At 51.6% G+C, this 16,277-nt stretch overlaps 1 protein-coding gene across 7 annotated transcripts in view; it reads left to right on the top strand.

Moving 5' to 3' along the window:
- LOC140904194 (uncharacterized) overlaps positions 1-16,277 on the top strand; it is a 99,372-nt gene that overhangs the window by 54,887 nt on the left and 28,208 nt on the right. For 4 of the 7 annotated variants that reach the window (XR_012156450.1, XR_012156449.1, XR_012156448.1 and 1 more), the window contains exons 5-7: positions 396-1,451; positions 1,763-1,900; positions 13,161-13,953. Coding sequence is in view for 2 of the 7 variants with exons in the window: in XM_073326545.1 (XP_073182646.1) it covers positions 396-1,451; positions 1,763-1,900; positions 6,146-6,150 (1,199 nt within the window). In the remaining 5 variants the exon portion in view is untranslated. Of the gene's footprint in view, positions 1-395; positions 1,452-1,762; positions 5,975-6,145; positions 6,975-13,160; positions 13,954-16,277 lie in introns of those variants that run through there. The other 3 variants (XR_012156451.1, XM_073326545.1, XM_073326544.1) reach the window with 3 other exon arrangements.

Genomic DNA, 16,277 nt, shown 5'->3' with positions numbered 1-16,277 from the left:
AACCAACTCAAAAACTGTTTGGGAATGCAGGAAATATTTGGGATGCCCTACAAAGACCTTGTGAGCTTTCCAAGTTCAGGATTGTTCCCTGCAGATGTGGAATCATTAGGCAGATGTCACTCATGGCTTCTCACCTATCCTGACTGCTGACTGGCAGCAGGTCCCTCCCCAATCTCGCTTTCCCCTGAGTGTTCTGGGGAGAGGTGGACCCAGAACTGATCCCATCTTTTCTCTCCTCTGAGGAAGGATTTGGGGAAAATTAGCTCCTGATAGGTTTGATCTCTCCCGCACACATTTTGGCTTGTTCATCCCTTTTTCCATTCCTCTCTCTGAGATTTCCTTTCTCTCTAGCATAGGGAGTGAGCTATGTCTGGATTCTCTCTGTCTCACATCAGGTGACAAGATGGTGAGTGAGAATGAGGAGGAGACACCCCAGCAGAAATATGCTGAGGAAGTAGAACCACATGGAACGTTATCAGGAAGATCCAAAGGGAATGTTTCCAGGAGTTGTGCACTCCCAGAAAAAGCAAAAGCCTGTGAGACTCAGCAGAGGCCAGAGGAAAACTTGAGTAGCCACTCAGACCTTATAACACATGAGAGAATCAACTTGGAAGAGACACGCTACACATGCCATGAGTGTGGGAAAAGCTTCAGTGGGACCTCTGACCTTCTCACACATCAGAAACTCCACAGTGGAGAGAGACCATTCATGTGCTCTGAGTGCGGGAAAAGCTTCAATAGGAGCTCTTCCCTTATCACTCATTGGAGAATCCACACGGGTGAGAAACCTTATGGATGCTCTGAGTGTGGGAAATGCTTCAATTGGAGCTCACATGTAATCAGACATCGCAGAATCCACACAGGGGAGAAACCTTATGGATGCTCTGAGTGTGGGAAACGCTTCAATCGGAGCTCAAACCTCATCAGACATCGGCAAATCCACACAGGGGAGACGCTCTACACATGCTCTGAGTGCGGGAAAAGCTTCAATCAGAGCTCATCCCTGATCACACATCAGAGAATCCACACAGGAGAGATGCCCTTCACGTGCTCTGAGTGCGGGAAAAGCTTCAATCAGAGCTCAAACCTTATCCGACATCAGCGAATCCACACAGGAGAGACACCCTACACCTGCTCTGAGTGTGGGAAAAGCTTCAATGATAGCTCAGCCCTTACCACACATCAGAGAATCCACACGGGTGAGAAACCCTATGCGTGCTCTGAGTGCGGGAAACGCTTCAATCTTAGCTCAACCCTTATCAGACATCAGCAAATCCATACTGGAGAGACGCCCTACACGTGCTCTGAGTGCGGGAAAAGCTTCAGTCAGCACTCACACCTTATCATACATCGCAGAATCCACACAGGAGAGAAACCCTACACGTGCTCTGAGTGCGGGAAACGCTTCAGTGATAGCTCAGCCCTTACCACACATCAGAGAATCCACACGGGTGAGAAACCTTATGGATGCTCTGAGTGCGGGAAAAACTTCAATCAGAGCTCAACCCTTATTAAACATCAGAAAATCCACATGAGAGAGAACTGTAATAAATGCCTTGACTAGGGCTGGCCATAGATTTTTTTTATTTTTATTTTTTTTAAATCACATTTGCTAGTTCCCACATAGTGATTTTTTGCACCATCTTCACTGTGGTTTCTCAGCTCCACCAGATCAGTTGCCTGCTTCTGCCTTTGCAGCTCACCCTTCTTTGGGGTCAGTCCTGTGATCTTTTCTGTCAACTCCTTTCCTTTTGAATCATAGGTGTGTGTGTTCCTCCAGCCAGGAATGTTCATCATCTCCAGGTGGGAGAGAGAAGTTTGATCCCCACAAGCTACACTGAGGCAACAAAGTACCCGTGCCTTACATCCACTAGGGCTGTACATGGCATTGGCTGCTCAAGTGAGTGATCTTGGTGTGAAAAGACAATTATAGTGGTAGAGCAGATGCAGCCCAGGTGCAGTGTTTGGCATTAGCTTTCCCCTTGACCTGACCTAAACTCCATCACTTTTCCTAGTCTAAACAAACCCTGAGCATCACGGTTATACTGTTCCCCCATTTCAAAGCAATTGTTAGACATCAAGTTCCGCCTTGGGGAACAAATGGTTTCATTCCCAGTTGCTCTGATGTTAATTCAGGTTGTGCTGGAGAGCAGATATCTTTACTACCATTTTCCTTACTTAAAATATATTGAACTATAACAAAGGGCAGGGATAAGGAAAAATGTCATTTCATGCTCTGTAACAACAGAAGAACATGGGTTAAGTTGGAGGGATTCCCTTATTCCCCATCACCATCCCAGTCCTCCTGCTGTTGAATTGGTTAGGTCAATATTTTGTCTAAAGGGCTGGGAAGAGGATTCCCTAGTAAATGACTTGTAACTAAGCAAAATACCCATGCATTTGGCTCCCAAAGCAGTTCTGTCCAGGCTCTGAAAGAGGTCGCTCCTGAAGATACCTGCTTCCTAATCAGGTGCATGTTGCCTATTATTTGGGAAATAGAATCCCTATCTAGGTAGGGATGGGAAAAATGGAAGTGACATTTCTGTTCAGCTCACCCCTGGGAGATCCTGCAAACATGTAGAAAATGAAATCCATGTTGAATGTGATATACCTGCAGAAAGACACCTATTGTTAATAGATACCTGACATTTGGTGTCTTACAGGGATTCTAAGCAGCACCTGAATTTAGTCCCTAATTTAAATCTGTGCCACCAGATTAAAGAAATAAAAGGGCATATTTGGGGGAGTTATACCTCACTATCGCTACTGATATGTTATGTGCTAGGTGAAGAATTCTGCGCCAGAGAAGTGTAAAATTACTCCAAGGAAGGTCAAAGATATGACAAGAACTCAGGTAGAAATTGCACATACTAGTGATTGATTTTCACCCCAGAGATGGACGCTATGGTGACCTGTGGCCCAGGAAAACTATTTTTAGAATGCTGCTACCTAGTTAAGTGGCACTGATCACACTCCTAAAGGATGCCATGATTACATTGGGCACAACTGTTTTTTGCCATTTGGATCCAAACTTTCATGAAGCTTAGAGAGTCTCTTAGAATCATAGAAGATTAGGGTTGGAAGAGACCTCAAGAGGTCATCTAGTCCAACCCCCTGCTTAAAGCAGGCCCAACACCAACTAAATCATCCCAGCCAGGGCTTTGTCAAGCTGGGCCTTAAAAACCTCTCAGAATGGAGATTCCACCACCTCCCTAGGGAACCCATTCCAGTGCTTCACCACCCTCCTAGTGAAATAGTGTTTCCTAATATCCAACCCAGACCTCCCCCTCTGCAACTTAAGACCATTGGTCCTCAGTGGTAGCATATGACAGAACAAGAACATCCAAGCACCATCCTCTCTGGAACACCCCTTCAAGTAGTTGCTATGAAATCCCCCCTCATTCTTCTGCAGACTAAATAAGCCCAGTTCCCTCAGCCACTCCTCATAAGTTAGGTGCCCCAGCCCCCTGATCATTTTAGTTGCCCTCTGCTGGACTCTCTCCAATTTGTCCACATCCTTTCTGTAGTGGGGGACCCAAAACTGGACACAGAACTCTCAATGTGGCTTCACCAGTGCCGAATAGATGGGAACAATCAATTCCCTCGGTCTGCTGGCAGTGCTCCTACTAATGCAGCCCAATATGCCATTAGTCTTCTTAGAAACAAGGGCACACTGCTGACTCATATCCAGCTTTTGATCCACTATATTCCCTAAGGTCATGTTCTGCAGAACTGGTACTTAGCCAGTCGGTTCCCAGCCTGTAGCTGTTCATGGGATTCTTCCGTCCGAAGTGCAGGACTCTGCACTTACAATCATAGAATAGCAGGGTTGGAAGGGACCTCAGGAGGTCATCTAGTCCAACCCCCTCCTCAAAGCAGGACCAATCCCCAATTTTTGCCCAAGATTGCTAAACGGCCCCCTCAAGGATTGAACTCTCAATCCTGGGTTTAGCAGGCCAATGCTCAAACCACTGTGCTATACCTCCCCCTCCCCACACTTGTCCTCATAGAATTTAATCAGATTTCTTTTGGCTCAGTCTTCCAATTTGTCTAGGTCGTTCTGGACCCTGTCCTTACCCGCTAGCATATCTCCCTCTTCCCTCAGCTTAGTGTCATCTGTGAACTTGCTGAGGGTCTAATCTATCCCATCATCCAGATCATTAATAAAGATGTTGAACAAAACCAGCCTCAGGACCGACTCCTGGGGCACTCCTGTCTGCCAGCTAGACTTGAGCCATTCATCCTTACCCATTGAGCCCGACAATATAGCCAGCTTACTATCCACTTTATAGTCCATTCATCCAATCCAAACTTTTTTAACTTGCTGGCAAGAATACTGTGAGAGACAGTATCAAAACCTTTGTAAAGTCAAGATATATCATATCCACTTCTTTCCCCATATCTACAGAGCCAGTTATCGCCTCATAGAAGGCAATAGGTTGGTCAGGCATGACTTGCCATTGGTGAATCCATGTTGACTTTTCCTGATTAAAATTTTGATAAATTTTAAAATAAATATTCTGTTAAGAGGAAAATTACTTGAGCGAAGATGTGGAACCAACCAATTCTTTTTATAGGTGTTGAGGCTCTGTTCCTTTTGAGTACAGCTATTTAACCCTCAGGCCTGGCTTTGGAAACCTCCTCAGAACTAGCCTTGTGTTTCTTTCATTGTTGATATCTTTGGGGTTCACTTCCACAGTACATGCGATTCACAGCAACAGATACTTTGAGAAACCTGCTGGGTGAAGCAGGCCTTTTACAAACTGACATTGGCCCAAAGTCTGCCTCAATTCAGCTGGATTGAGACAGGTCTGTATCAAAGCAGTGGTTCACACCTGATTTGCCCAATAACCTCGGGGGAAGGGCTGGTAAGATAGGATAAGTAGGAATTGACCACAATAATGTTAAAGGTAAGGGTGACAGACCTTCACCTTGCAGGTCAACAAGCCTGTTCTGTTCGTTCCCTCTGACACACCTGGCACTAGTCATTTTCAGACAGCACACTGGTCTAGATGGACCATTGGTCTGACCCAGTATGACCAGTCTTACATTCTTATGTAAGCCATCTATGGCCTTGTATACACTGGCAAGTTTCTGCACAGGAAAGCAGCTTTCTGTGGTGTAACTTCTGAGGTGTACACACCGCCAAGCCACTTAGTGCACAGAAACTACGCAGTTGCAACACTGTAAAAAAGCCACCCCGACGAGAGGCGTAGAGCTTTCTGCGCCGGGGCTACAGCGCTGCTATTGGCCTCTGGGAGAGGTCCCACAATCCCTGTTCTCGCCTCTCTGGTCATTGGTTTGAACTCTACTGCACTGCCCTCAGTGACCAACTGTGAACCCCACCCCTGAAATTCCTTGGGAAATTTGAAAGTCCCCTTCCATTTGCTTGGTGACGCATGCAGTGGCCTCAGTGCATCTTTCCAGGTGACCAGGCCTGCTCTACGCACCAGGCTGTCCCCGGCTTGGAGCAATGATGAGCTGCTGAACCTCATCAGCATTTGGGGAGAGGAGGCTGTCCAGTCCCAGCTGCGCTCCAGCCATAGGAATTATGATACCTATGGACAGATTTCACAATGCATCAGAGAAAGAGACCATGTCCGGGGCACACTGCAGGCCAAAGTGAAGGAGCTGTGAAATGCCTACCACAAGGAGCAGGAGGCAAACCACCACTCCAGTGATGCACCCATGAGCTGCTGGTATTACAAAGAGTTGGATGCGATACTCAGTTGTGACCTCATCTCCACTGTGAAGGCTACTGTGAATACTTCTGTGGCTTGTGTGCCAGTTGAGAATGGACTGAGCCAAAAGGAGGAAATCTTGGATGAGGCTATGGAGACCGAGCAGGATCCAGAGGCAGAGGAGGACTCAGAGGCCAGAGATGCATGCAGCCAGGAGTTCTCTGCCCCAGAGGAGACAAGCCAGTCACAGCTGTCGGAGCTTGGCAAAGTGCAAACAGGAGAGGAGGCCCCTGGTAAATGGTTTTGATTTTGGGAATTGCTGAAGCGAGTTGTTGGGGGCAGGAGGGTTGCAGATAGCAGGCCAGTGTCTGTATGATGTGTGTACCACCACATGCCCAGTCAGAGCAGCAGAACAGGGTGTTGATTGACTCCCTCACTTCTGCTTTGTTTCTTGCCCCATTAAGGGTAATTTTCCTGCGCCACTCTGCTGTCACGGGGAGACCATTGCTGGGAAACCACTGCTGCACACAGGCAAGCCACATACAGGCCAGGGCGGAAGCCGCAGTCTTGGAGAAGACCCTCCCTTGATTTCCTGCTTGCCCTCTTCAATGAGATATCTTCTGTAATGAACACGGCCTGTGGAAAATGTGGGCACAGGAATGATTATGAGACCCCCTGCCCATTGCTGTCTCTTCCCAAGAGCCACGTGCCCAGTGTACAGTATGGTCCTGGAACAGTGATTTCCCCTGCCCCTGCTGTTACCATTTTGGGGGTCTCATAAGGAGAACGGGGTGCGCCAGAATGAAGCCATGGAGCAGCTCTTAATCTTTATGGAGTGCCAAGCAGACATTCTCCAAGTGCTACTAGCACTGAAAACCGAGCAGCTCTGCGCCCGCCCGTCCTCCCCTGCAGCCACTTTCCCATGCGCCCCCTCCCCCCGCCCGACAATGCCAACACACTCTTATCAAAATCCTGGCTCCAGTCTGTACCCGCTGCCTTCCACTCCTTCCCCATCACAGTCCAGCCCTGCGGGCACCCAGTACCCAGTGCACTCAACACCCGTCTTTCTGCCGTTTATTCCTGCTGAAGTACAGTGCCCACTTCACTGTACTCCAAGGGATAAGGCTGCATATGATACCTGCACATACACAAATCTTTAACAGTCCCAGGACCCCACTTCCTCATGGGACCCTCCCTTCCCCCACTCCCCACAGTCCTTATTTTTGTTGTTGTTTGTTTATTTGTGTCTCTCCTCCGGTGTTTTTTTAATAAAAGAATAGTTTTGCTTTGAAAGCAACCTTTATTCCATTAATTAAAAGCAAACAGAGCCCTGCAAAGCAACGTGCAATTTTCTTAAGCCTTTATGGTGCATCGTCTGTACCAATCACAGACACGTCCTAGCATGACAAGCACTGCACTCCTGTGCATAGCAACAAATGTTAGTAGCTTCAATTTGCTGCCTCAAGCCATCCCTGATCCTTTTGGGCCCACACTGTGCCCCTCTAATAGCCCTGGTCTCTGGCTGTTCAAATTCAGCCTCCAGGCACTGAGCCTCAGCAGTCCAGCCCTGAGTGAAGCTTTCACCCTTCCCTTCACAAATAGTATGGAGCGTAAAGCATGTGGCTATAAGCAGAGGAATATTGTCATCGGCCAGGTCCCACCTCCCGTATAGGCAGTGCTAGAGGGCCTTTAAACAGCTGAAAGCACACTCACCAGTCATTCTGCACTTGTTCAGCCTGTTGAACAATTCCTTGCTGTTCATAGAATATCAGGATTGGAAGGGACCTCAGGAGGTCATCTAGTCCAACCCTCTGCTCAAAGCAGGACCAAGCCCCAATTTTTGCCCCAAATCCCTAAATGGTCCCCTCAAGGATTGAACTCACAACCCTGGGTTTAGCAGGCCAGTGCTCAAACCACTGAGCTCTCCCTCCCCCCATTTGTCAAGGTGCCCCGTGTATGGCTTCATAAGCCACAGCATTAAGGGGTAGGTGGGGTTTCCCAGGATCACTATGGCCATTTCGAATTCCCCTACAGTGATCTTCTGATACCGGAAGAAAGTCCCTTCTTGCAGCTTCCTGAACAGGCCAGTGTTCCAAAAGATGCATGCACCATTCTGGACCAGCCTTACTTAAGAAGGATTTACTTAAGTAGAAAAAAACCCTGAAACTGTACAGAATGGCTTCAGTTCTGTGAAAGGTCCATGGTGATCCACAAGCACCTGGAGAACCATAGAGAAATACCCCTGCCTAACAATGTACTCGGTGGCTAGGTGGTCTGGTGCCAGAATTGGAATATGTCACCTCTCTGCAGTTAGGGAAGCCCATTTGTGCAAAGCCATCTACAATGTCACGCACGTTGCCCAGGGTCAGTGCCTTTCGGAGCATGATGCAATTAATGGCCCTGCACAATTCCATCAACACATGTCCAATGGTCGACTTTCCCACTCCAAACTGATTAGCAACTGCTCGCAGTCTGGAGTAGCCAGCTTCCACAGTGCAATTGCCATGTTCTTCTCCAATGACAAGGCAGCTCTCATTCTCTTGTCCTTGTGCTCCAGAGCTGGGGTGAGCTCATCACACAGTCCCATGAAGGTGGCTTTCCTCATCCAAAAGCTCTGCAGCCACTGCTCATCATCCCACGTGTGCATGACGATGTGATCCCACCACTAAGTGCTTGTTTACCGAGCCCAAAAGCAGCGTTCCACTGTGGTCAGCACCTCTGTGAATGCCGCAAGCAATCTCATGTGTAGCTATTTGAGTGGAGAGATCAATGTCGAACTCCTCTTGCCTTTGTAGTTTAAGGAATAACACCACTGCCACTCGTGAGGTGTTAGTGAGAGTGAGCATCATCTTGGTCAACAGTGCGGGATCCATTCCTGCAGCCTGAAAGAGGCAGGGTGTGCAGTACACAAACCGTTGAAAGATGGTACCAAATGCAGATGGAAGCACAGGGATTACTGTGATGCGAAGCAATGCATCATGGGGCATTGGGACAGGACCCAGGATGCCCCGCTGCCCCCTCTGCCTTCCCACAACTCTTAGCGGCAGAAAAGGAAGCGATGCTCAGTGCAATAGCTGCCCAGAGTGCACCGCTCTGAACACCTCTGCAAGTGCCACAAGTGTGAACACGCTATTGCACAGGTAGCTGACAGTGTGAACACACAATAGCAGTTACCCTTCAGCGCTCTCTGAGGCGAGAGGGTGAGTTGAAGTATTAGCTACACAATAGTGAAATCTAAGTAGAAAACTGTAATTAGCTTTGAGGTTGTAGGCTAAATATAAGCAATAATTTGGTTTTGGTATTGAAATATTCAGCTAAATCTGGGTTGCATTACCTGGGTAAAAGTCTCTGATTGGGGTTTTGGCATCACTAAGTATGCACCTGCCTTCTTGGGTTGCTCTTTTAGGATTTATAAGCATTGATTTTCTGCTGTATTAATCTGATGGTTTGATTAAATTGATAATTTGATTCCAACGTAATATCCTTGTTAACTCATTGATTTACTGATCTGACCTGAACTTTATCACTGCATTTTTTAACCCTTAGCTGAGAGGTGAATAGTCATTTAGCCTTAGTGATGGGAGCTCTTGGATTTATTTGTTCATGTTAATAAAGCATGTAACTGGGATATTGAGTCATTTCTTTCAATAAGCAACCGTGGCTGGAATGCCAGAGCTCAGGAACAAGCTCAGGAACAATCTACTCAGTAGTGATGCAGCAGAAAAGAGCTGGGCACTGCTTTCCCCACTTATTTCTCCTTATCCCCTTTTGGTCTCTCTCTCCTCTTTCCCTTTCTTCCCCCTCCCCCCGCCCTCTGGCATGGAGACTTGGTCACTTCCCGGCTCCCAGGGGCGCTCACTCTCCCGTAGCTGGATCGGCCCCTGCGAGTGCTAATAGGAGTGAAAGCCTGGTTGTGGGACAGTCCCTGCAGCAGCTCTGGGACACACAGAGGCAGGAGGAGGAGCAGAGATGGGGCTAGTTCCCACCTCAGAAAGTCCCTGGCCTGGTGAGTGCGGCAGCTGCAGCCCAGGTTGGGCTTGAAGGAGCCAGGAAGGGGCCCGGGGAGCGGGGGGCTGGTAGGAAGGAAGGCAGAAAAAGAGCTGTGGGGCAGATCCGAGAAGTGGGGCTCTGTACGGTACGAGACAAAGCTGGCTAGATTGTCGGGCTCAACGGGCAGCGATCAATGGCTCCATGTCTAGCTGGCAACCGGTGTCAAGTGGAGTGCCCCAAGGGTCGGTCCTGGGGCCGGTTTTGTTCAATATCTTCATAAATGATCTGGAGGATGGTGTGGATTGCACCCTCAGCAAGTTTGCAGATGACACTAAACTGGGAGGAGAGATAGATACGCTGGAGGGTAGGGATAGGATACAGAGGGACCTAGATAAATTGGAGGATTGGGCCAAAAGAAATGTGATGAGGTTCAACAAGGACAAGAGCAGAGTCCTGCACTTAGGACGGAAGAATCCCATGCACCGCTACAGACTAGGGACCGAATGGCTAGGCAGAAGTGCGGCAGAAAAGGACCTAGGGGTTACAGTGAACGAGAAGCTGGATATGAGTCAACAGTGTGCCCTTGTTGCCAAGAAGGCCAATGGCATTTTGGGATGTATAAGTAGAGGGCAACAAAAATGATGAGGGGACTGGAACACATGAGTTATGAGAAGAGGCTGAGGAAACTGGGGATGTTTAGTCTACGGAAGAGAAGAATGAGGGGGGATTTGATAGCTGCTTTCAACGACCTGAAAGGGGGTTCTAAAGAGGATGGCTCTAGACTGTTCTCAGTGGTAGCTGATGACAGAACAAGGAGTAATGGTCTGAAGTTGCAGTGGGGGAGATTTAGGTTGGATATCAGGAAAAACTTTTTCACTCGGAGGGTGGTGAAACACTGGAATGCGTTACCTAGGGAGGTGGTGGAATCTCCTTCCCTAGAAGTTTTTAAGGTCAGGCTTGACAAAGCCCTGGCTGGGATGATTTAATTGGGGATTGGTCCTGCTTTGAGCAGGGAGTTGGACTAGATGACCTCCTGAGGTCCCTTCCAACCCTGATATTCTATGATTCTATGGTGCTGCTGCCTCCAGTGTGAGCTGGGAGCCCGGGCTGAGCTCCAGGCTGTTCCTGCAGCCCCAGTGGGGCTGGTCCAGGGACAAGTCCTCCTGTTCTTTTTGCAGATACAGACTAACACGGCTGCTACTCTGAAACCTTTTACTGATTAGTTTCTTTGATTTGACGATTCAGTATCTTCGCCCTTTGCTTTGACCTTGTCTCCCTCTGAAGAATGGGGAACTTATTTAGTAGGTATTTTAATGAAAAATATGCATGTGGTCAGCTTCCCTCTTAATTTGCTTCATTAACCACTGACTGTGAAGGCATTAAGTCCTCTTCTGGGATAGGGATGTAATTGCTCTTGAAGTAACATAGGCCTGTCTCCATTTTGATGGATACATTATCCAGAACTCTCCATATATGCATGAAGCACAATGGAAATCTCAAAGGCTGCACATTAACATGTAATGACTGGGATCCAAGGGAAGCAGAATATAATTGCACGGCACTTTGGGACACAGGGTACAAACCGACTGGGTTTTAGGTTTGCTGCTATCCACAGCAGAAAGAGACTAGGAAAAACATAGACACACACACACACACACACAGAGTGAGAGAGATGAAAGACGCTTTGGACAAGCTGGGAGATGACTCTGCCAAAATGAATGTAGAGTTCAGTTTTGTTTTTCCAGATTTACAAGGGATCTGGAAATCCTGTTTTCCAGTTGCCTAAGCAATGCAGTCTTGTTCTGAAAAGGCTGTCTTGTATTGCTGCAAATACCTCCTGGCTGCGGCACCCCAGAAGAGATGGTGTCTACAAGGAGCCTGAAATTATTTGGACTCACTGAAGTGCCATCATGACATAAAGGGGTTCTGCCTCCAGCAGGGCCTATCTCAGAGTAATGGAGCTGTGGGGGAATCACTATGCAGAAAGCAAAGCCTAGGAAGTAGCACATTATGGGTATGTCTACACAGCCTCTGGAACAGATCCTCCCAGACTTGCGCTGGTGGGTTATATCTAACTCTGTAGAGTTCAAGAAAAGCTCCGGTTTTTTGCTTCATTCTTTAATAAAAAGGTAAATGGTGACCAGATACTTAACACAGTTAATATTAATAGTGAAGGAGAAGGAAGACAAGCCAAAACAGGGAAAGAACAGCTTAAAGAATATTTAGATAAGTTGAGTGTATTTAAGTTAGTAGAGCCTGATAAAATTCATCTCAGGATACTTAAGAAACTAGCTGAAGCAATCTCAGAACCATTAGCAATTTTCTCTAAATACTCGTGGAGGAGGGATCAGGTCCCAGAAGATTGGTGAAGAACAAACTTAGTATCTATCTTTAAAAGCAGGAATGAAAAGGACTTTGTAAATTAAAAGCCAGTCAACTCTTACTTCCAGACCTGGAAAGATACTGAAAGAAATTATTAATCAGTTGTGGAGGGCAGTATCTCGGAAAAACAATCTTTTAGAGCAACAGTGTGAAAAATCTAATTGCATGAAGCACACGAGATGTACAATTCAGCGGTGCATCTATTCCAAGATTCATATCTCTACTGTGTGATCATCTGCATAAAAGGTTTCCAGAAAAGGAACTAAATGAATGGTCAGCTTTTGACTTTGCCTCACTTTCATCACAACAAATCAGTTATGAATTTCGCACAGAAAACATTAGTAAGCTAGCTGACAAATACAGAAAAAATTTGGACCTTAGTCAATCTCTCCAAAACACCATGGAGGAGAAGGAGTTCATTGTGAACCAATATAATGATTACAAATACATAATTGCAGAGAAACATGAAGCAAAGATGACAAATTTCCAGGAAATGGTGACTTTCAGTCAACAACATGCAGAACGATACAGTGTGGTTTCACAATATATGTGGATACATGTGCTTCAGGCTTCCAGTGCTGATTGTGAGCGTGGCTTTAGCCTTATGAATAGTATCAAAATTAAATCACAAAACAGATTGAAAGAAAATCACCTGGATATGCTAATAAGGATCAAAGGTCACACTTCAAGTGTGGAGAAGTAAACTGTGACACTGTATATAAACATTGGAGGAGTGGTAAAGACAAAAGAGAAAAATAGAGAAACAAAAGAGACATGATCAGCAGCAAGTATCTGCCCCATCCTATAGCCTGCCAACTACTGGCTCGGGGTCTCCTTCCAGTGACAATGATTAATGGTTTCCTAAATCAAGAAAATAAATGAAGTAATTTCTTTCCTGTGTCAAAACAAAATAATGTTTAATTTTGTGGGTCACAACTCACAACAAAGGGGAATATATATACATTTTCGCATAAAGACACTAGATAAAAAAACTTTTTTTATGTGTCAAGCCAAGAGATATATTCTTTTAATTTCAAGCATAAAGAAAGTGTAACCATTATTTCTTTTCATGCATCAATACTAATGATAAAATATTTTGTTTCCTAGGTCAAGAAAATGAATACGTTTTGTTTTGTGCCTCAAAGGAACACTTACATGTAAGATACTTTTCAGAGTAGGAGCCGTGTTCGTCTGTATCCGCAAAAAGAAAAGGGGGACTTGTGGCACCTTAGAGACTAACCAATTTATTTGAGCACGAGCTTTCGTGAGCTACAGTCGATAGAAATGAAACTGCTTACTGGTTATGAAGTCAAGGAGATGGAAAAAGCCCACTTAGAAGCTGTTCTCATCCTGGGCGAGGCTTTTGCGTCTGAGGAGCCCTTTGACTGACGCATCGGCTTGTCCCTCCGCCAGAAGAGACCTGCTCTCTCCACCGGAAGATGGGGGGGCTCTTGCCTCATACGCTCCACACCGAAGGCCAAAATCTGCTCCAAAAACATGTTCCAGGAGGCCTAGAGCAAATACTGGAGCGAGAGGGCCAAGCAGCAGGTAGCGAAGATGAACGAAGCGTCTCCTCCTTAAGGCCCACTGGCACTGTGTCCAGCAAAGAGCAGCGTCGTCCGCCCCATCCCCACAGTCGCCTCTCGGCAGCCCCCGCCTGCTGGAACTTCGCTGCTTGTTTCACAAGGGACAAAGTCAACACAGCATCTGTCCTGGGCCCTGCCATCACACTCCCAGGCTCAGGGGAATGGTGTCCTCCTGGGGGGCGGGGCTCGGCCGGCTGCGCCCCGCCCCCCCGCCCAAAGCATCTGAGGAAGTGGGTTTTAGCTCCCGAAAGCTTTTAGGCGCCAATGAATCTGTTAGTCTCTGAGGTGCCACAAGGCCTCCTCGCTCTTTGCAGGTGAGACACGGAAAATTTTGCAGTGTTAATTGGGGGGGGGGCGGGGTCCGGTCGGACCCTGGGGGGGGGCGCGGAGTGGGGGCGGGGCCACGAGGACGGTTGGACCCGGGGACGGGGCCGAGGGGGCGGTTGGACGCGGGGGCGGGGCCGGGAAGACAGTTGGACGCGGGGGCGGGGCTAGGAGGACGGTTCGACGCGGGGGCGGGGCCGGGGGGGCGGTTGGACGCGGGGGCGGGGCTAGGAGGACGGTTGGACGCGGGGGCGGGGCCGGTCGGGCGGTTGGACGCGGGGGCGGGGCCGAGGGGCGGTTGGACGCGGGGGCGGGGCCTGGGGGGACGGTTGGACGCGGGGGCGGGGCCGGGGGGACGGTTGGACCCGGGGGCGGGGCTAGGAGGACGGTTGGAGGCGGGGGCGGGGCCGGGAGGGGCGGTTGGAGGCGGGGGCGGGGCTAGGAGGACGGTTGGAGGCGGGGGCGGGGCCGGGGGGGCGGCTGGACCCGGGGGCGGGGCCGGGGGGACGGTTGGACACGGGGGCGGGGCTAGGAGGACGGTTGGACGCGGGGGCGGGGCCGGGGGGCGCTTGGACCCGGGGGCGGGGCTAGGAGGACGGTTGGACGCGGGGGCGGGGCCGGGGGGCGGTTGGACCCGGGGGCGGGGCTAGGAGGACGGTTGGGCGTGGGGGCGGGGCCGGGGGGACGGTTGGACGCGGGGGCGGGGCTAGGAGGACGGTTGGACCCGGGGCCGGGGTCGGGGGGGCGGTTGGACCCGGGGGCGGGGTTAGGAGGACGGATGGACTCGGGGGCGGGGCCGGGGGGACGGTTGGACGCGGGGGCGGGGCCGGGGGGCGGTTGGACCCGGGGGCGGGGCTAGGAGGACGGTTGGGCGCGGGGGCGGGGCCGGGGGGACGGTTGGACCCGGGCGCGGGGCTAGGAGGACGGTTGGGCGCGGGGGCGGGGCCGGGGGGACGGTTGGACGCGGGGGCGGGGTCGGGGGGGCGGTTGGACCCGGGGGCGGGGCTAGGAGGACGGTTGGACTCGGGGGCGGGGCCGAGGGGGCGGTTGGACGCGGGGGCGGGGCTAGGAGGACGGTTGGAGGGGGGGCGGTTGGACGCGGGGGCGGGGCTAGGAGGACGGTTGGACGCGGGGGCGGGGCCGGGGGGCGGTTGGACCCGGGGGCGGGGCCGGGGGGCGGTTGGTTCGAGCCCCAGCGGGCGGGACGCGCGGGCACCAGAGTCCGCCTGAGGCGGGGGAAGGCGCCGGCGGGGGCGGGTCAGGCTGACCCCGGGGCCCGCCCTGCCCTGGGCCGGAGGAGGCGGAAGCGGCGCCCGGGACAGGCTGGGAGATGTAGTGCCTGACTCCCCCGGGAGCGGAAGTGACGTCGGAGGGGGGAGGCGGAGCCGGAGCCGGGCTGGGCTCGCGCGGGGCCGGGGAGCGGTCGGGGCCGTTGGAGCTCTGGGCATGCGCAGATCGCGGCGGGGCGCGAGACCTTCGTTAACCCCCCCGTGCCCGGCCCGGGCCCCGCTCCCGCCGGAGCCGCCCTGGGGCCGCCCCGGGCTCCGCCCGCCCCGCTGCGGCGCTGCAGCCTCCAGGTACCGGAGCGAGCCCCGGGGGGGCCGGGCGGTGACTCTGCCCCGGGTCCGGGGGGGGACCCGGCCTCCCGCAGCGCCGGGATCTGCCCCCGGGGGGGCCGGGCGGGGGGAGACCGGGGGGGGGCAGGAGACCCGGGGGGGGCGGGAAAAATCTCGGCGCAGCCCGGACGTGGCCGGGGGGGGGGAGGAGCCGGGCCCCCCCGGGGAGCGACGGGGGGGGGGGGCTGAGATCCCCTCGGATTTACCGCTGCCCCCTCCCCAGGGCCCCCCCACTCCCGCCCTGCCCCCTTTCTGTCCCCACAGCAGCGAGCAGCAGCCCGGGTGACCCCCCCCTTCCCCCACCTCCCTGAGACGGGCTCTGCCCCCCCCCCGTACCCCGTTTCCTCCCCCCTCCGCCCGTGCCCCGTTCAGGTCTCCGGTCTGGGGGGTCCCCTGCCCCCCATTTTCCCTGCAGGGACGTGTCCTTCGCCTGTGCCCCGTGTTCTCCTCCCCTCTGAAATACCGACAGCAAATCCTTGGCGATCTTCCCGCTTCCCCCCCCCAGGTGTCGGACTGCGGTCAGGAGCCCCCCCCGCGTGCCGGGCACAGACCCTGACCGAGTTTGGGGCCCTCGTTGCGCCAGGGACTGCCCGCGCCCCGACAGAGAGCAGGGACCTTGTCGGGCCGGGGGCTACAGGGGCCCCTGTTCTGCCAGGCCCTGCAGAGACCCCCACACGGGTCAGACCCCGCTGTTGTGA

The sequence above is a fragment of the Lepidochelys kempii genome, chromosome 28 (assembly GCF_965140265.1).
Source record: "Lepidochelys kempii isolate rLepKem1 chromosome 28, rLepKem1.hap2, whole genome shotgun sequence".
Lineage (NCBI taxonomy): Eukaryota > Metazoa > Chordata > Testudines > Cheloniidae > Lepidochelys > Lepidochelys kempii.
Note: the sequence above shows the minus strand (reverse complement) of the source record. Positions and strands in the feature narration are given on the sequence as shown.